General features: G+C 41.8%; 1 protein-coding gene across 2 annotated transcripts in view; it reads right to left on the bottom strand.

The window, feature by feature from the left end:
* Window positions 1-21,333, bottom strand: part of RBM27 (RNA binding motif protein 27) — a 2,498,992-nt gene that overhangs the window by 1,221,489 nt on the left and 1,256,170 nt on the right. For both annotated transcript variants that reach the window (XM_044064021.1, XM_044064022.1), the window contains one exon: window positions 16,128-16,334. In XM_044064021.1, coding sequence (XP_043919956.1) covers window positions 16,128-16,334 — 207 coding nt within the window. The remainder of the gene's footprint in view (window positions 1-16,127; window positions 16,335-21,333) is intronic.

Genomic DNA, 21,333 nt, shown 5'->3' on the forward strand with positions numbered 1-21,333 from the left:
GCTTGAATGAGGCAACTGTCCCATGTAGAGGTAAATGTGGACGTTTTATTCTGCAGAAAATTGTAACTGCAATCAGGCGTTTTGAAAGACCCTGAGTGCAGCAGACAAGCCAAAGGACAAACAGGAAGTCACTTTACCCTGCTGTGAATCTTAGACACTTTGTGCTTGCTAGTTATGGAGATGTGAGATCACCCATCCTTCAAGTCCAGAATGTACAGATTTCAATCCAAACTCCTTACAATCCAAGCGGACAAAACAGTACAATGCCATTAACAAAATAACAGCACTTCTCCCAAATTATGCACTCATCATTCTCTAGAGGTCAAATGGGAGAGAACAAGAGACACAAATGATCTATTTTAGTGGCAACAAAAAACTTAATAGTAGTGTAAGATGCTGCTCTTTGTACCTGCACATTACACGGATGCCTGGGTCAGACAAGGATGTCAACAAAACTCAGACTGGAAGGGTAGATATTTACTTTTTACTAAGCCAATGAATAAGAATTCATATTGTGTAATGATAACTTTGCCCACCACCTCATCTTTTCCATTTCTGAAGATAAAATTTCCTTGTATTAGGCCTTCAACCTCTGAGTTGCATCAAAACCTAAACACAAGAGGAATGACAGGAAGTACTACAATTATGTCTTTCAATCCAACAAATTCAGTGTCTTGAGAACTGGGTGTAGGACTATGCCCTGCTGTTGAGTTGTTAAGGGCATGAGAAGAAGTAGGGGCTATGGTTATTTTGAGCAGGGTGGTGCTAGGAACATTAGACTTTTTATCCTCTTTTGCTTGGAATACTACTTTTTGAATCGCAGAGAATGAAAAAGTCATACAATATACAAATGTATGTCCATGGAAATGAATGTGTATATGTTTCTATACTCTCTCATTAAAACAGCAAGATAGTAAAAACCTTTAGAGGTGACTGATGAGACATGACACACAGACCCAATCTCTGACAAACCCTACTTCCCTGGCATGGGAATGTAATAAATGCAACTTCCATTCAAAAGTCACACTTACCTACCTGCTGAGCATACTTGTAAACTGGTTCTGTAAACCTGAGATATATACTTTAGAGAAATGACAGTTGTACTGAATGCCCAATGCCAGAGGTGAAGTGTCTTAATTGCACTCTCATTGACACAGCTCCCCAAGTAAAGCTGGGTAAACCTGTCTGGACAGATTGTTTTGGAACAGGTGGGAAGAAGGGAACTCTTGGAATAATACTCAACTGTGCACTCCACCACTATAACTCTTTATGATGAAGTCCAGCACCAGCACCTAGGCTTCCAGGGAATAGAAGTGTTGGATCCAACAATTTTGTACTTAAAAATGAATTTTCCTCATGTGGAGATGGAGCCAGTGGTATAATGAGAATCACAGATGCCATCAGTCCTAAAATGTTTAGGAACTGTTTTACTGAGGCAATGTTTCTCCTGAAGAATTTCTGAAACATAGGACAGAGCCTGATGATCTAGAAGAAAGGCCATTCTTTTGTCAATGTCAATTAAGCACCCCAGGAAGACAAGTCTTCATGAGGGTGACAGGCATGACTACCAAAGGCTCAACTTGAATCCTAGCTGGAAAAGCAAGGTCAAGACCTTCTCTAGTGATTCCTAAACACCTGGATAGAGACTCTGTACAGATCAGCAAGTCATCCAAGTAAGGAAAAATGTGAATGCCCAGGACTCCAGCAGTGAGGCACTACCACAGCAAAGCATTTCATAAACGTTTGAGGTGCAGCAAAGGGTAATGCAGAGAACTGATAGTGCAAACCTGGCACAACAAATCTCAGATATCGCCTAAAGTGATGCACGATGGGGATATGATGAGCATCCTTCAAGTCCAGCGTCATCATGAAGCAGTGATTCAGAAGAAGCAGCAGGAGCAGTACTGTCTGCAGGGTGAAGATATTGAACTTGAGGACCTTGACAAAGGTATTCAGAAAGGATAGGTCCAACACTGGTGTCCACGACCACTCTTTTTTTGGGGACCAGGAAAATTCTGGAGTAGAGAACCTTTCATTCTCTCTGAAGGAGGGAGCGGTTGTATGATCCCTGAGTCCAGCAAGTTTCGGAGTATAGGAAGAAATAATGCAGTCTGGTCCAGGACACAAGGGGATCCTGCCTGAACAGAGGCAGATGTTCCTTTCACTGCCATGTGTAACATCTACCCATGGTACTGAGCATCCATTTAATGGAAACCTTGTTGTCAACCAACTTTCAAAATGGGGCACCCAGATGGGAACCTGGGAATGATGGCATGCCAATCCTTGATAGGTTGGGAAGGGGAAGTTATCATTTTTGGGAAAGAAATCCACCTTGTTAGGTTTGACAGAGCTCTCATCCAGCCATTTCCTTTTGGTGCCTTGTTTTTTCTTCTGCTGGGACTTGTTTGTTGGGCTGCCAAAAACCATCCTGCTTACTGGGGAGAAATTTGGGAATATGGAACATTTCAGACACCTCTTGCATCAGTTTAACTCTGGTCATCCCAGTGTTTTAGGATCGGATAAGCTGCTGTACCAAACACGCAATTAGAATCAAGCAAAGCATTCATAATCTCATTCTTTAACTTATTAGAAAACATTTAAAGCATACTTCCTTAACACCACAGATGCTGCTGCATTTCTAGAAACTGTATGGTCCCCCCCCCTCCCCCTCCAAGGCACTCTTTACAGCATGTTTAGACACTTGAGAAACATTCTATTTCACAATCTTTCTGCTGAGCAGGCAATGATGTAGCAAACTCTTCTAAACTATACATATGCCTCAACACAAACTTCCACATTAAACACTTGTAGTTACACACTTTATAGGCTACTGTGTTGAACAGTGCCACTTTCTTTCTCTGTGCTTACAGCCACTTGCCTGGTTTATTTTAAGGGACTGGGTTTGATGAAGTCATGGTCTTTTTATTGGCGAAGACCACTGGGAACACAGAATCAGGGTCTGCAGACAAGGGGGCTTAGATGCCAGGCATGGCTGAGCACACCATGAATTTCTTAAACACTTTTTTGACAGGAATTCTTTCAGCAGAAAATGGCAAGATTTGTTAAAATCATAATCCAAAGCTAGGATCAATGGAGGGAGGGTCGCAGTTTCTAGAGCTTTATCCTCCAAAAATCATATACTCTGCTGATCTCAGGGGACAGCTGATGATTGCTCCCAACAAAACACATCCATCCCGAAATCTGGCCAACATTTCGGAAATGAAAAACATCTGTTTGGGTTTCAGAACCTGTATGTCCTCAGAGGAAACTGACTAGTCAGACTCTAAACCCTTTCAAAATCTCAGATTACAGATCCTTTTCAAAATCAGGATCCTTGGTTGGTTGAAGGAGGGGTGGAAGCAGCAGCGTTAATCATAACCTGGGTTTGCACCCCATTATCAACAACCTGAATAACAAATCTAATTACAGCCACCAGCTTAGGTGAAAACACAATTAGGAACAGTTACCCCACAACATGGAGGGTATTCTGTCTCTTTTTTGCAAGCATTATACTACTGAGGGAATCGCTTGGGGGAGATGTATCAACACCGACAAAAGATTCTGCACCCTTGACTTCTCCTGCACCTAAAAATTTTGGTTCTCCCATACCTGAAGCAGGCAATGGTATAGTCCCAGGGGATTTGTCAGACCCCCTGTGTCATACACAGTTGTGATACTACTACCACCAAACCAAGGGATATGAAGGTAAAAGAGGGTGAGTAGTCCAATAGCTTACCCAAGATTACTGCGAAGTCACAAGACATAGCTACAACATATTTCTTGATTTACTTCTATGTTTTCTAGGTGCACAAGCAGTAGACAGTGTTTTTGAGAGGTGGAGGCATCGTTTCGGAGACCATCAAATCAGGGGAAAAAACTAACAGCAGAATACACAATTCAAGCACTGACAGAAAAAAGCAGAGAGAGGAAATAAAACCCAAGGGGTTTTCTTATCCGAGCTCAGCAGCAGAAGAGATCCAGAGTAAGCAGTCTTCCAAGAGACCTTTCTCTTTCTATGACACTAGAAAATAAAGGGTCTTGTCTGTGGGTCTGTAAGGTAATCCCTGTACTGCCAGGTAATTGGTCCATCAGACAGACAGAGGGAATGATTTTGAGCTTTAGAAGACTGCCAGAGGAGGGTAGTACAGCACTGCTACCCAAATGTCGGTAAGGCAGTGTGCTTGTTGAACATCTTGTTATTGGAAAGTATGAGTGGGGAGTGTATGTGTTGACATGTAGTTTGAGAATACTGGAGGGGAGTCAAGTATGAGCTAAATTTGTCAGCTGGTGGACTGGACACACCCTCTGTGTCTGACTATATGATGACCATTTACTAGTAGCTCAGCACAGTGCTGGGCACAGTCTCTGACCTTTTACCTAATTAAAGAAGACTTTGTGGTTATCCTTCACCTTGGTCACTATTTTTACTTCATACCCGAGTTGCAACGGTAGCGTTGTTGCCCCACAGCAAGAGGTTCTCCCGTTCGATTCTCAGCTTGGGTTGGGAGTGCCTTCTGTGTGGAGTCTGCATGTCCTCCCCGCGGTCGAGTGGGCGTTCAAAAGAGACGCGTTGAATGGGCGTGCCTTCGTTGAAGGCTGGGTGTCGGGCTGGCAACTCAACACCATAAAAAAAAAAAACAACTGCCAATCATTAGCGGACCGGAGTTCCACTGTGGCAACCCCTAACTGGAAAAAGCCGAAAGACAAACAACAACAACCTGACTTTGGTTAATTTGATTAGGGTCTGGAGATCCAGGTTTAGCTTAAAAAGAGCATTTTAGACACCTTAAAAATTAAATTTATTTTTTGTGCAATATGTTTTTGTCTTTTAATATAGAGCTTGTTTATATGTGGGTTCAACCACAAGGGTTTGTTTTGAATTTGGTGTTGCATTTATTTTTGAGGTGCACAGATGCATCTGTGTAGCTACTTACACGTGCAAAAAATCTGCCAGTGAAAGATCTTGCATAAACAGTAGGTTTATCAAGATGGAATGGATTTTTGAATTTAGCCAGGTTATCACTCGGTTTTAGTTAACTAGTCTTTGTATAATCTCTGAATACAAATGCACTGGAAAGATGCTTCAGGCATCAGTCTTAGGGATGACTAAGACTTAGGAATGTGACCGATTTATGGTCTAATTTAACCAGAGAGGAAGCTGCAATTGGTGGGAAGCAAAGCTGCTCCATATTGGTAAGGATTTTATAGCCTGTGGTTGAAGTGGGACCTAACTGGTTCATGATGTTTGTCATGATAAAGTGCAGAAATCTCTCCCAAACAACTGCCATTCAGAAGCAAATCTGTACTTCCTGTTCTGATGGAAGTCCTTCATGATACATTTTTGAACAAAAGTGTAAATCTTTGATTTTTCGGTTGATATGTTTTACTACAGTTGTTGTTTAACAGTCACTGAGTGGTCTATTTGGGACTGTGCCATAAATAAACATGTACAGGCATCCTTCCTACTGACTGGCTGTTAAGTGATCAAACTGGACATCTGTGTAGAGGGATTAGGTTGCTCTAAAAAAATGCTGTTAATGTTGAATTCAAAGGGGAAAATAAAATAATTATGTTTTTTAAATTAATACTGCACTTTATTTACACAAAACTGATGAAGCAGCAGCTGGATCAACCAGATAATGTTCTGCATTCTCATGACCACACAGCTGAGGAGCAGTTTTGGCAGGACTAACAGATAACTGAATGAACAACAAGTGTCATTTACACTTGTTAAACATTATTTTTTTTCTATAAGAACATACACTTTTTCTGGTACTGCTGTACGCATACAGAAACGGGACATCAAGTGACCCTGTTTTCGTATGTAAACAGATGTTATAATTATTTTAATTTTTTTAAGGAGCACATGGATCCTCTGTAGGAAGCGCAAGGGAAGGAAAACGTGCTTTGCACTGCAAGCACCATATAATGGAAATAATACAAGCACATGCAAGTACAGATGGAATAGCAGGAAACACGGATAAGGAAGACAAGAGTTAGCAGACAGACATACATAAGAAAATTGGTCAACATTTTCAGAAAAGCCAACTAGATGACATGGATATTGAAGTATATCAGAATTTATATAGAAACTGCACTGTGTACCTTATCAGGTAAGTGCATAGGGAATGAAAGTTGTAACTGTGTCTAATCAGGATTTCTGAATGCAATGTAATCTAAAAATGCTCATGTTGCATGGTCAATTTTTGATAAATTTCAGCAAAAGTTTTTGAGATTAAAAAAAATAACCTTTAAACATACTTTGATTTGAATATCACCACTTCTTTCAAAGACAACCATACGGCTTTCTTTAATTACATTTACTGATCTCAGAATTAACACTCAACAATGCATGGAACTAATCTCAAACAGCAACACTTATTCAAACCTCTGGCAACATACTAAAACAAACTGCGCTCTGATTTTTCACCAGTCTTCTCTCCTGGCATCTCCCGCTCACCACCCAGCATCTGATCCCCCCTAAAATTAACTCTGAAAAGATGTTAAAAGCCCTCTTCAAAAACAAAATCATTAGCACTATGGGGTGCAGACAGCATACCAAACTGTCTGCTACTCCGTATCAAATACGGCCTCATGGTTTACCTTTTAAACCTATTCGTTTTTAGGCTCTACTATGGATACATGCTTTAGACTTGGAGAACAGCCACAGTGGTATTCCTATATAATGCTGGCTACACCACTCATCCTAGAAACTACATTACAAGTAGTCTTACCTGCACTGTTTGCAAAATAATGGAACATTTCATGAGACTTGTATGAACACAGGCAGTCTAAAACATATTAATGCAAACCAATTTGGCTATGTGAATGGTAGGTCCTGCCGAATAAATTTGACAGATTTCTTCAAGAAATTAAATGAAGTACTGAAAATTTGGGCAGATAGTGCACACTGCAAACCTGGACTTCCCTAAATTCTCTGTTACTGATAAACTCATCCGTTTAAATATAAACTCCTATGGAATCCACTAGATAACCAATCATTGCAAAGAAAGAACATACAATCACGGTTCGTGGCACTCTCTCCTGTAAAAGGCTAGTCACCATCGGTGTCTCACAAACTTCTGTACAGGGTCAACTTTTTTTGGCATATACCTCACTGATGTCTAAGCCATGTTCAAGGACCTCCAATTTACAAGTCTGAAAATGACTGCAATCTCAGTGCAGTAATCAACTCTCCAACACATTGCTATAACTTACAAAAGGAACTAACCTGCTCTAATTCCTACTGTTAAAACTAAAAACTTGAGCTAAACACAAATAAAATATAGTACTATACTCTTAAAGCAAGAGCAGCCCTGCACATATCACATAAATGATACCCCCACCAAAGATGACACAGTTATTTTTAGATTTAAAGACACATTTGTGGACAATGAACTGTCTTCTGACTACTAAGTAACAGCTAATATTAGGACACCCTTTGACCTAGCCCAACTAATTACTTAAAGTACATCTTCCAAAGTCAAAGAACTTATTGCCTCCCTCTACTCTTCCCAAATCGGACACACAACAGAAAGCTAAACTTTTTACAGTATGTATCTGTCCCAACATATCACAACTTGTGAAACCACAATTTCTGACAAGGCAACAGTAAGACCCAAACCTACAAGACCTTTTACTTAATTAAAAAAAATATAAACCACCAATACCAGCTCTAAGGATTTAAACCCATATCAAAACCAGCTGGCAGGACAGATCTCTCTCTCTCTCAAAGAATCCCCTTACCCATGGAATAAGCTCACATTCCATGTCAAAGGAGCTCCATAACTCTCTAAACCCAGCCTTAATGCATGGAGATCTGAGATACGTAAATTAACTAAAAGTCTGCCCTCACAGGCCTCATAGACAGGGGTAGTAAGTACTGGGAACTGCTGTGGCTAGGCTACTAAAGGTTTTATGGACCATTTGCTAATATAAACTAATAGGTTCATTTGCAGGTATAAGGGTAGATGCCCTAACAGTAAATATTAAGCCTAGCCAGTTTCCCTTTCAGTGCCCGAATTAACCATATACACTTTGATGTTAGACTGGCCCTACCCATCCTATGGTTAATAACTATACATTACCCATAATGACAATACCTGGGATTATAACAGATAATTTAAGGTAACCCAAATGTGGGATAAAACATTTAGGAGCTGCCTTGATACACAGAGGCAATCCTGTGGTTATATTTTGTATTAACCATCCACAAATCCAAGTTGCACTTCAGCACGGACAGGTATGAGCATTGTTTTACAAGGACTGGGAGTATGTTCCAGAGCAGTGGTATCCCCTACAAGATATGCCAGTCCCTCCAAACTATTATGCTGACATTTCAGAAGTTTAGGTCCCTGGACAGAGTATTTCTGATGCAATCTGACTTACTGATGTGCAGTAGGTCCATCAGCACTGGGTCAGAGAATGCCCTGCATGCCAGACACAGGTCACCTCTTGGCAGTCTGTAAGATATCAAGCATTGGGACAGTGCTTTGAGGAAGTCCATGTTTAGTCTTTGCATCCATTAAATAAGGTGCCTCTGTGGGCATTCTAGTTATTGGACTTGTATGGACAGATGCATGCCAAAGGGGGCATTATACAGTCACAGTCCTTTTTCTTATAGGCCGCGCAATTTAGAAGGCCTTTTTTATAACAGTAGACACATATTGGTTGAAAGTTCGGTCACTGTTCTCATAAGTTCTCAAAAGTGAACAAGCAGGTAAACTCTAAGGGATGAACTGTCAATGTAGTGGTTCCCCATGGTAGACGACTTCCCAAATTTGGTGATCCAACAGCTGCTCCAAGCTTTCAGTCATCTGCAAACTTAGTCAGCCAGAAGTAGATGACCAGCAGGAGAGGTCCCAGCACAGAAGCCTGGGGACTCCACTGATGAGTGGTCTCTGTGAATGTTGATTCCACTATTTTGTTTTTCTGTATCCTGTCTATGAGTCAGATGGCCATCCAGGGAGTGATGTAGGCAGTTTATTTAGCTTTTCTACTAAGGTAGAGTGAAGGACTGTGTCAAAAGCTTTGATAAGGTTTAGGTATGCAGTATGTACCATTTTACCTTCTTCCATTCCTTTGGTAATCTCTTCAAAAAGTCCACCAGATTCAGTAAGCATGATCTGCCCTTAAAAAATCCAAACTGAGAAGGGTCCAGTGTTTGGAGGTACCCTATATTCTTATTAATTAGTTATATAAACTATTGAGTGGGACATCAGTGTGCCTCACTAATCATAGGTGACTCGATAGTGAGGTACACTGATGTCCCACTTACTAGGGTGAAAAAGGAGAAGGTAACAGTCAGCTGTCTATCAGGTGCCAGAATCCGACACATAGATCACGCACTCAGATCACTCCACAACAAGTACATGTACAAGTATGGCCATCATTGTCCATGTGGGTGTGAATGACCTGAGACGCACCTCCCTGGACTACATGAAAAGAGACATGGAGGAGCCCTCGGATTATGTGGCCCAGGCAGGTATGACCCTAGCCCTGAGCAGCATCCTACAGTCACTCAGAATGATACTGCAGTACAAGCAGAAAATGATTGACTTCAACAACTGGCTAAGTTTCTGGTGTCATTCTAAGGGGATCAAGTATCTGTCTGCTTGGGATGACATGATTGACAGACTTCGATGCTTTGCCAGAGATGGCCTGCATCTGTCACCCCTGGGTTTCCGGATACTGGCTATGGCTCTTGCCACCCCCTATAGTGCCTTTTAGCTGATGTTCCGAAGACCAAATTACCACTGCAACAGCTGTAAATAAATGCAATCTGAGGGTCATGCTGCTCAACGCTAGAAGTCTAAATCTCAAGAAGCACTTGCTCGAAGCACTCCTCAAAATAGAGAACATCGACATTTGTGTTGTAATGGAGAACTGGTTTAAAACAGCAGAAAGCACCCATGCACTACCAGGCTATAACTCATTCCAAGCTCCAAAGGCGGTGGTGTCTCCATATTCACAAAGGATATGCACACCTGCAAACTAGTAGCCCAGTATAACGCATCTGAGATACTTCAGGTACAACTAACATTGGGTAAGATGGCAATTCAGGTTGTAGCCTGCTATAGGTCCCCCCCCAACCATGTCCCTAGACTCTCACTCCACGTTCCTAAGCACCCTGAAAACTATTTGGGTCCAACCCAACACTTGCATACTAGGTGACTTCAACTATCCCTCCATCAACTGGGAAAACTACTCATGCACCAATGCACTGACCCAACACTTCCTGGAATTCATCAATTCCAATGCCCTAGACCAGCTCAGTCTTACCCCCACTAGAGGAAGCAACATCCTTGACCTGGTTATTACTAACATGGGCAACCGTTGCTCTACACCAATAGTCAATTCCTCCCCGGTTAGATCCGACCACAAACTAATCACCGTGGAAATCCACATCTCACAAACATCCCCCGCAAAGGTAACCACCATGAAAAACTTCTCCAAAGCTGACATTGGGCTCCTAAAAACAGAGGTGGATAACTTCATGGCACCCAAGTCAATGGAAAATAGATGCATGACTGCCGAATCATACACAAATGCACTGTACAAGCACGTACATAAATGCTTGCAACTAGCCATAACCCAACAGAACCAGGACATTCTCCTCCATAAAAAGGAAGCCAATCTGGTGGTCCACTGCCATTAATAAACTCTACAACAGAAAGAAGAAAATGTTGCAGAAAAAGGTGAAGTCCCATGACTGGAAAAACTCCCTTATTAGCCTCAACAAAAATTTGAGATCCCTCATCAAAACCTCTAAAGCCAGCTACTGAAGGCAGAATTGCAGCAGACACTAAAAAGAACCACAAAGCCTTCTAAAGTTTATCAAAAATCTCCACGGCAATACCCAGGTTTGCTATGAGCTACTACACAATGGTACCTCCCTATAATGAGCCAACAGATATTGCCAACATACTGGCTGACAGAGTCAGTGCCAACTTTACCCCTCTGCCCCCCTAAAGGACCAATCACAATACTGGAGGTATGCCAGGCACCCTGCATTACTGCAGCACAAGTTAAAGTTGCACTGTCCAAGGCCAAGAATACAGCTTCTATGGGACCTGACAATATCCCTGTATGTGTTCTACATGAACTACAAAGTGAACTGGCACATCTGTGTGCCTTGTTCAATCACAGCCTCACCTCAGCCTTTATCCCTACTGAATGGCGCACTGCTAGTCATCCCTCTCCATAAAGGTGGAGCGACTACAGACTCTTCGCCCCATTAGCCTGATGAGTCTGCTATGTAAGGCTATAGAGCGCATCATGGACCTAATTAACATGGATATAGGGAGTCCCCAAACTCTAGATCCCACATAATTTGGTTTTGTGAAAGGTAGATCATGCCTGCTCAACCTGGTTGACTTCTTTGAGTCATTCACCAGAGCTATGGATGAGGAACAAGGCAGTTCATACAGCCTACTTTGACCTGCCGAAGGCCTTTGATACCATTCCCCACTCAGGAATTACTGATACACTCACGAAACTAGGCATCAACCCTTATGTCATTAGGTGGGTTGCAAACTGGCTCACAGAACACACAATTTGAAAGTAGCGGACTCCAAGTCAGACTGCCAACCAGTCACGAGTGGAGTCCCACAAGGTTCGGTCCTGGGTCCTCTCCTGTTTGGCATCTACTTCTCAGAAGTCCACGCCAACACGGAGGGACTCTGGCTGACCAAGTTCACAGATGACTGCAAGCTGGGAGCCAATATTAATTCCCCAAGTGATATAGAAATCCTACAAAAAGGCCTCACTGAGACCAATGACTGCTGTCAAAACCATGGTCTTAAGCTTAATGCCAAAAAATGCGTTATCCCTTTTGGGAAAAACTCAGTTCCCACTAATTACCACATTGATGGGAGCCCACTAAACACTGAAGGCGTTATAAGAGATCTGGGGACACAGGTTGACAGCAACCTCTCCTTCGACCACCAAATTGCCACTGTGGTCCAAGTCCTTCTATGTGGCACATCTCATTAACAAGGGGTTTGCAAGCGGGAAGAAATAGGTCATCATCTCTCTTTACTATTCCCTCATTAGCCCAGTCATTGAGTATAATGCCCCATTTGGCATTTACCTCACTAGACACATGCAACATCTGGAAAGGCCAGAAAAGTACCTCACAAAGACGACCCTAGGCCTTAAACACATGTCCTACATGGACAGACTCAAAAAACTCCAAATATTCTCTGTCTCATATCATCTACTAAGTGGCGAGCTCTGCTTGACTTACAAAGCCATGTCTGACCCAGCTCTGTTAGAAATGCTACATCTAAAGAAATCCCAATCCCTCCACACCACACGCTCCAGAGACCTCAACCTCATTACCACAACCAACAGAACATGCTGGAGGGATAGGTTCATAACCCAGAGACTGTCCATGCTCTGGAATAAACTTCCCATACATGTCAAGCAGAGCACCTCACTAGCCCTCTTCAAGAGACAGTTGAGCTGTAACCTCTATCTGGTTCCCTGAGACCCTAGCCCTGAGCAATATTCTACCGTCACCCAGAATGATACCATAGTAAGAGCAGAAAATCATTGACTTCAACAACTGGCTAAGTTTCTGGTGTCATTCTAAGGGGATCCAGTATCTGTCTGCCTGGGATGACATGATCGACAGACCTCAATGCTTTTACAGAGATGGCGTGCATATGTCACCCCTGGGATTTCAGGTACTGGCTAAGGCTCTTGCCACCCCTATAGTGTCTTTTTTAGGCAGTGTTTCAAAGACCAAAATTACAGCTACAAACAAATGCAATCTGAAGGTCATGCTGCTCAATGCCAGAAGTCTAAATCTCAAGATGCACTTGCTCGAAGCTCTCCTCAAAATGGAGGATGTCGACATCTGTGCTGTAATGGAGACCTGGTTTAAAGAGGCAGAAAGCACCCCTGTGCTCCCAGGCTACAATTCATTCCATACCTTTCGGCCCCAGAATACGTCCAGAAGCCCCAAAGGCGGTGGTGTTTTTACATTCTTAAAGAATATGCACACCTCTAGACTGGTAGCCTAGCATAATGCATCCGAGATACTTCAAATACAAATAACACTGGGTAAGATGCCGCTACAAGTCATACCCTACTACAAAACCCCTAACATGTCCCTAGACTCTCACTCCAAGTTCCTAAGCACCCTGGAATCTATCAAGGTCCTTCCCAATACTCTCATATTGGGTGACTTCAACTACCCTTCCATCAACTGGAAAAACTATTTAAGTACCAATGTACAGGCCCAACGCTTTCTGGAATTTATCAGATCCAATGCCCTGGACTAGCTCATTCTGACCCCCACTAGAGAAAGCAACATCCCTGACCTGGTTATCACCAACATGGGAGACTGTTGCTCCACACCTATAGTAAATTCCTTCCTGGCTAAATTCGACCACAAACTGATCACCATGGAAATCTCCATCTCACTTACAACCCACGCTAAAGTGACCACCCAGAAAAAAATCTCTAAATCCAAATTTGGGCTCCTAAAAACAGAGGTGGCCTAACTTCTCAGCACCCATGACGGCAGAATCATAGACCAATGCACTGTACGAGCACGTATACAAATGCATGGACCTTGCCATACCAAATAGAACCAAGACACTCTCCTCTAAAAAAAGGAAGTCAATCTGGTGGTCCCTAGACATCAATAAATTCTACAACAGAAGGAAGAAACTGTTGCAGAAAAAAATGAAGTCACAAGACTGGGAAACCTCCCTTATCAGTCTCAACAAAAAGCTAAGATCCCTTATCAAATCATCTAAAGCCAGCTATGAATACAAAATTGCAGCTGACACCAAAAACAACCACAAAGCCTTCTATAGCTATTTTGCACAATGACACCTCCTATACTGAGCCAAGAGATGTAGCCAACAGATTCAGTGCCAGCTTTACCCCTCTCTCTCACCCCTAAGGGCCGTATCACAATACCAGAAGAAAGCCTGGTACCCACCATTTCTGTGGCACAGGTAAAAGCTGCATTGTCCAAAAACAAAAATACAGCGTCCATGGGACCTAATAGCTCTGGCTGCGTACTACATGAGCTACTAAACGAACTGGCACCACATCTGTCTGCCCTGTTCAATCACAGCCTTAACTCAGGCTATGTCCTTAATGAATGGCGCACTGCTACAGTCATCACGCTCCATAAGGGGGGAGCAACTACAGACCCTGGGAACTATTGCTCCATTAGCCTGACGAGTCTGGTATGCACTGCTATGGAGCGCATCATCATGGACCTGCTTAAGAAAGATGCAGGCAAATCTCCAAACTCTTGACCCCACACAGTTTGGCTCTGTCCAGGGGAGTTCCTGCCTGCTGAACCTGTTTGACTTCGTCGATGCAGTCACCACGGCTGGGGATGACGGTAAGACAGTGCATACAGCCTACCTTGACCTGGCCAAGGCCTTTGATACCATTCCCCACTCAGGTATTATCGATAAACTCACCTAACTAGGCATCAATCCTTACATCACTAGGTGGGTTGCAAACTGGCTCACAGACAGGACCCACAGAGTGGAAGTTCTGGATTCCAAGTCAGACTGTCAAACAGTCACGAGTTGAGTCCCAAAGGGCTCAGTCCTGGGCCTCTCCTGTTTGTCATCTACTTCTCAAAAGTCCAGGCCAACACAAAAGGACTCTGGCTGACCAAGTTCACTGATGACTGCAAGCTAGAAGTCATTATCAACTCTCCAAGTGATGCAGGCATCCTACAAAAGGGCCTCTCTCAGTTCAATGACTGGTGTCGGAACCATGGTCTGAAGCTTAATGCCAAAAAATGAATTATCGTCCCCTTTGGAAAAAACTCAGTTCCCACGAATTGCCACGTTGATGGGAGCCCACTGAACACTGAAGAGATCTGGGCACCCTAGTCAATAGCCACCTCATCTTCGACCACCACATTGCCACTGTGATCAGAAAGTCCTTCTACGTGGCATATCTTATAACCAAAGGTTTCGCATCTAGGAAGAAAGAGGTCATCATCCCTCTCTACTCTTCCCTCATTAGACCCAATCATTGAATATAACGCCCCATTTGGCATGTAGCTGAACAGACACCTACAACAGCTGGAGAGGCCACAAACGTACCTCACAAAAAGGATGCTAGGCCTTAAACATGTCCTAGATGGAAAGACTCAAGAAACTTCAGTTGTTCTCAGTCTCTTATCGTCTACTTAGAGGTGATCTCAGCTTGACTTACAAAACCATGTCTCACCCGGATCTACCTGAAATCCTACACCTAAAGAAATCCCATTCCCCCTGTGCCACATGCTCCAGAGATCACAACCTCATTACCACAATTAACAGAACATGCTGAAGGGACAGGTTCATCTCCCAAAGACTGCCCATACTCTGGAATAAGCTTCCCATTCATGTCAATCAGAGCACCTCGCTGGCCCTCTTCATGATAAATCTTGATGAGTGGATGGGTAACAAAAGTTCACCCCAGGGATCACTCCAGTTGCCCTACTGGACAGGGTGGCACTGTGAACTAACACCGGGTGGCATGGTGCCTGGGCAACTTTTTTGGGCTAGGCTTGTAAAGGCTCCAGGGCCATTAGCCTAGTACACTCCTATGAACCTATGAATGTGAACTGAAAAGCCAGTTCAATATCACAAAAGACAATTGCATAGTGTTTTATACCACTATGAAATAGCTGCAGCTTAGGAGAAAGAAGTGACACCAGGACAGAGTATCGCAGCTTCCATAAATTAAAAAAAGACCGATCCAAGTTAAACATGTTGGGTATGGTTTTCTAACACATCAAACCATCAAAAGAAGGACAAAGTGTAAATACCCCAATAATGAAAGCTCACCGAGTATAACACACAAATCCATCAAATAAAAGATTTCTAAAGTCAAACATCTCATATTAAACAGGAGTAAAGTATAAGCAGCAGTGGCAACAATCTCCTGTATCCAATGACTAAAAAAATGCGACACTCACTCAAAAGAACTACAAAGCATTAGAAGAAACAACAATGAAATTTAAAGACAAACAGCCTCCATATTTAAGAAAGACATGCATACAGTTTTGGTATTTGATCCTTTTCTATCACAATGCTCCAAAACGAAAAGATCTGAAACTTGTATATTAAATCATAAAGGCAGTACTACTGTACCTTTGGAGAAGTTGTCAGCACACTTGATAAAGGTACCTGTGGAGCAGCTACTTTCTGAGGAATATTTGGATGATGTTCTTCTTTGTGCCATAATACTTTGATGAACCTGTTGTTCAGAACTGGCTCTGTACTAGAAATGGCACGTCTAGCCTCTTCATTAGTGGTGTACTGAATTAGGGCTCCTTCATGATCACCTTCAAATGCAACCTATGCAACATAAAGGGGAAAAAACATTTACTGAAGCCAGAAAAAAAAATATTGGCATACCCAACAAAGAATGATCAAGTATGCTACTATAAGGATATGCCTTAATGATAATCTGAGAAAGCATTACAGAGATGATGAAAGGGATTTGGCCAAAACAAACTACTGGCTGTAGACAAACATTCCAGAGATTTTCTTACAAACTGAAAGTCGAAAGGGGTAACGATTTACAACCTAACTCCTAAAATATAAGATACTACATACAAGAAGCTGGCAGAGTAAAAACAAAACAGTGGAGTTATACAGATGTGGTAAAGATTTGAAGTTTTTGTATGTCTACTAACAAAAATCACAAACAGCAAGATACAAACTATAAATGTCTAGCCATACTATATCTTACACAAAACAGAATATAATCATTTGTATTTGCAAATTTTGGCTTGCACTTAAACTATACTGGAATATCAGTAAAAGCTGTGTTGTCAAAACTATCACAGGGAAGCAATATACAGCATTTTGCTTGATTAAAAAATAAAATATACTCTGCTTTTAAAAACTGTCAGAAAGTATAACTATGCAAGATATTACCATAACACTATATGTCTTACTTTTTACTGCTGCAGTATTTTTTACTTCTCGGATATCCCGCTGAGTATAGTCAAACATCCAGCCAGCATACCAAAGCCTTTACATCTTCCAGGTGTTGTATGTCAGATGTATATCTTACATGCAAGATGATAAGGTGCAAGTGTATTGTATGAGCACCTAATCCTCAGAAACGAAGGGTCCCAGAAGAACTACAGCACCCCCAGACGAAAGTAATAGCACATATGTCCAGGAAGGGAAGAAGAAAGAGAAAAGAAAGATTCCTTGGCCAGAAGGAAAGCAACAGAAAGTAACTGGGGGTAGGAGGGAGACAGAGAAAACTCCAATAGTGAGAAGTAGGATATCAACTGTTATGGTAACATCTTAGACAACTGTACTCTGTCCTTCATTATCCCTGTTGTAGAATTCTTTACTTAGGAAAGTAAAAAAACAATGGAAAGTATGGTATAGTAAAAGGAGGCCACAGAAGAAGCCGTCCAAAAACCCATGAAGGATGTCCTTACCAAAACCCATCATGGCTCTAGAAATGATACCCAGCTTGTGATGTTTGGTGAAACTGTGAACATAAAGACCAAGTAGAAGCTTCCAAGATGGATCTAGTATCCAGACCCTTGAAAAAAGCACCAGAAGAGGCCACTTCCTGGCAGAATGAGCACAAACAGAAGAGAAAAGCTGCTTGCCATGAAAAGAGTATCAAAAATAAATGGCCTTAGAAATCCAGGAGGAGATTGTTTGCTTAGATATCACCAAACCCAATTTCCTGGCATGAAAGGAAAGAAAAAACTGCTCTGATTTCCTGATATGTTATGTCTTGTCCAAGTAATATCCGAGTTGTCTAAGTAAATCAAAGGTGTGAAGAATCCTCTAACTAAGATTCTGTGGAGAAGGGGAAAAAAAGAAAGATGACAAATGGACTGATTCAAGGACAAACCATTTACCACCTTGGCCATAAAAAGGAGGACTGGCAAAAAGAGACACAGTCTCTCTGTGGGAAAAAAAAAAGACTGGAACTACCATGAATGCTTGAAGTTCAGAGACCCACTTGGAAGTAGTAAGAGACACTAAGACCAGTCTTCCAAATACAATGCATATGGAAATAGAGGAGGAAAGTACAGGCTCAAAAGGGGACTGGGTCAATTTCTCAAGAAAAAAATAAGGTCCCAAGAATGAAGAATATGCTTTCATGGAGGCCATATATGAAGGATACCTTTTAAAAACTGTTTGACTTCAAAACTAGAAGAGAAAGGTGGACTCGGAGGCAGACAAGCAGAAATACCTACCAAATGAACATTAAACGATGAATATCTCAAGCCAGAATTTTAACAAGTTACACAAATAAGAAAGGGCCATAGGACCCCCCCCCCCAAGAAAATAATACAAGTAATGCTTAAGACAACAAATAGAAACCCTTTTCCCTTTAGTCAAATATGATTTTCTAATAGTGAGGTTTCCTGGTCTCCTGCAAAACCTGAAGCACTTCCTCAGAAAATTGGTGACTAAAAGGAATCAAAACCCTATCACCTGAAGTGCCAAATGAAGAGTGGACAAGTGAGGGTGAATGCAAAGTACCCTGTCTTGTGTGAAGGTTCATCTTGTGAGGTAACACATGATGACTGCACTTAGATGAAACAGAAGGGAGAATCAGTGCTGTCTGGGCCAAAAGGGAGTCATGAGTAGGACTCTGGCTTTGTCCTACATGATCATGTGCAGGACCTTTGGTAGCAGAGGAAGAAGGGGATAGGCATATACAAACATCCATTTCCAGGAAAAAGACATGGTGTCCACTTTCCAAGCCAGATGGCTTGGCAATCTGGAACAAAACTGGGGAAGTTGTATGTTCAGAGGGGAGGCAAAAAATCTACCTGAAGTGTACCTCAGCTGTGTTCAATGTCCAAAAACACGTCCCTGTGAAGATCCTGAAGCAGGAGGTGCTGAGAGGGGGTCTGAAACAAAAGGTTGTCCAAATAAAAGTATATATGAAGTCTGCAGAGGGCTACCACAGCGGCCACACACTTAGTACAGAAAACTGGAGCTGTAGAAAGATAAAAAGGCAAAGCAGATAACTGACAATGAAAGAAATAGACAAGCATGTCCCGAAGAGAGGGTGAATAGGATTACGGAGGTAAGCATCCTCCAAATCCAGGAATATCAGAAAGGCTTCAGGAAGCAACAGAGGGGAAAGTGTTCTGAAGAGACAACACCGCGAAAGAAGCAAGCTTGAGAAAAATGTTGAGAAAAGGCAGGTCTAGAATGGGTCTCCACTACCCCTCCTTCCTGGTAAGAATAAACATACTGAAATAAAAACCTGTTCCTTGCTGAGAAAAGGGAACAGGTTGGATGGTTCCCTTGTAGCATCAGATCTAGAAGAATCAAAAGAAAATGTGGGAGCTGACAAATAAGAGGCTGCCAAAATGGAAAGAAAGACTTCCAGGCCATAAAATAGCCATTTTGGAGAATGAAAAGTACCCAAGTGTCTGTTGCCAAACAGGAAAACGAAGAGTCAACCTGATGGACACAGGAATGCGGCTGATGGGTAGCAGCATCTGAATGTAAGATGGAAGCAGACTTGTCAAGGATGAAGTATTTTGACTCTTAGAACCCTAAGATAGCTTGTGGGGAAAAACTCTCCTAGAAGCCCTCTTGCCCACAGAAGGCTCTTAGACTGCCTTCGAGGAAAGGAAGGCTTAGAAGGACAATTCCACTTAAATTAAGGAACAGGAAAGACAAAGGTACATTTCAAATCCAACTTAACTTTACCCTTCCCTGAAGGGCCTTAAACAATTCAGCCGCAGCAGTGCCACACATTTTCTGTTTCTCTAAGGGCGAATCCAATAATCTGGCCTTGATGCTTTCAAGCAGAGCATGGAGACACAACCAACAGTACCTCCTGCTAACAGATCAAATGCAGCTGCAATAGAGGATGCATCAACGGCATCAAAACTACATATAATGAAATGACAAGCCTTCGGAGAAGCAGAGCTCAAAAGGGAAGTGGCAAATGTCTTACCATACAAATGAAGCAAATCAGCCAGAATGCTTCCAAATCAGAAGAGAAAAGCCAGGACAAACCTAGTCATATGGGTCTTGTAATTAACAGCTCTAAAAGCTAAGGAAACAGCAGCACATGCCTTTTCACCATAACTGTCCATGGCATGTCTGTTCTTATCAGAAGGTAAAAGCTTAGAAGACAGCAAATTAGATGGTTTATCAGTGGCTACAGAAATAACAGCAAAATCAGAGGAAGGGCTTTTATATAAAAACGGTTGAGTCTCAAGAACTTTATAGAACCTGTCAAGTTTCCTAGGGGCATGATGTTGAGAGTCAGGGGTCTAATTTTGGTAAACCTTGGTCAATAACACTTAAAACATATGTACCATGTTATATACACAAGCCACATTATTTTTCCATTAGCCCTTCTGGTTTTACAGGTCTAGTTTCCAAACAGGGTGACTAGTTACATTATTTCAGTCCCAAACAGGGCAATTAGTTGCATCATTTCACTTTAGAACCATTTGTGTGGGTCTGTTAATGCTAGGTACATTCATGAAGGATTAACTTCATAACATTTTTTAATTAATTAATTTATTAAACATAACTTTGTTCTGCACATAACTTGCAAGTGTAAAAAAGCACATGGTTCAGCTGGTTCAAGTCTATATGGTGCATTTCTAATGGCTCCACATACAAGGGTAGATTTGTTTTCAAACTGGACACACATCTTGAATGCACTCTTACACATTCAAACTAAGTGTTTTCCTAGCTAGATGCCACACTAACAGATCTCATGGCATTAGTGCTTTATTTTTAACATTTATCACTGTATTCCCAACTTAGCAATTAGAGTTTTGGCTTTCATCCTACTTAGGTTTTCAACTTGTAGATTTATACACATGTTCATTCATTTTATAATTTGTCATTGACACACAAACCCAATAAAGTACTTATTTGATACAAAAGCTATCTTTGTTAAAAGTGGTTTAGTTTATATTAATATTTATTCTTACATATTAATATTTATTCTTACATATGTCTAGTGGAAGAGTTTTGTTAGGTAGCTAGCTAATCATTTTGTTAGTTTCTTAATATATTTTGGATTATTTTGCCGAGCCTATATGAAGTGGTAATAAGCTCTTCTTATACTGTAATTTGTCTATAGCTTTTCAGTTTCAGTTTTAGGCAGCACAGTCTCCAGACGTGCCGGAAGCTGTTGAAGGCTGGGGGTGGGGGGTGAGAGTGGCACTTACAAAAACGGCAATTTTTAAAACTATTACTACCACAATATAGGTTCATTTGGAGGACATTTTAACCTTAGCCAATTTCCCTTTTGGTGCTTTGATTAACATTTCCTGATTGGCCTTACCTATCCCATGGCGGATAATTGTGTATTAGCCCTAGT

This window comes from Protopterus annectens, chromosome 2.part2 (assembly GCF_019279795.1).
Source record: "Protopterus annectens isolate FY-2018-M chromosome 2.part2, PAN1.0, whole genome shotgun sequence".
NCBI classification, from domain to species: domain Eukaryota; kingdom Metazoa; phylum Chordata; order Ceratodontiformes; family Protopteridae; genus Protopterus; species Protopterus annectens.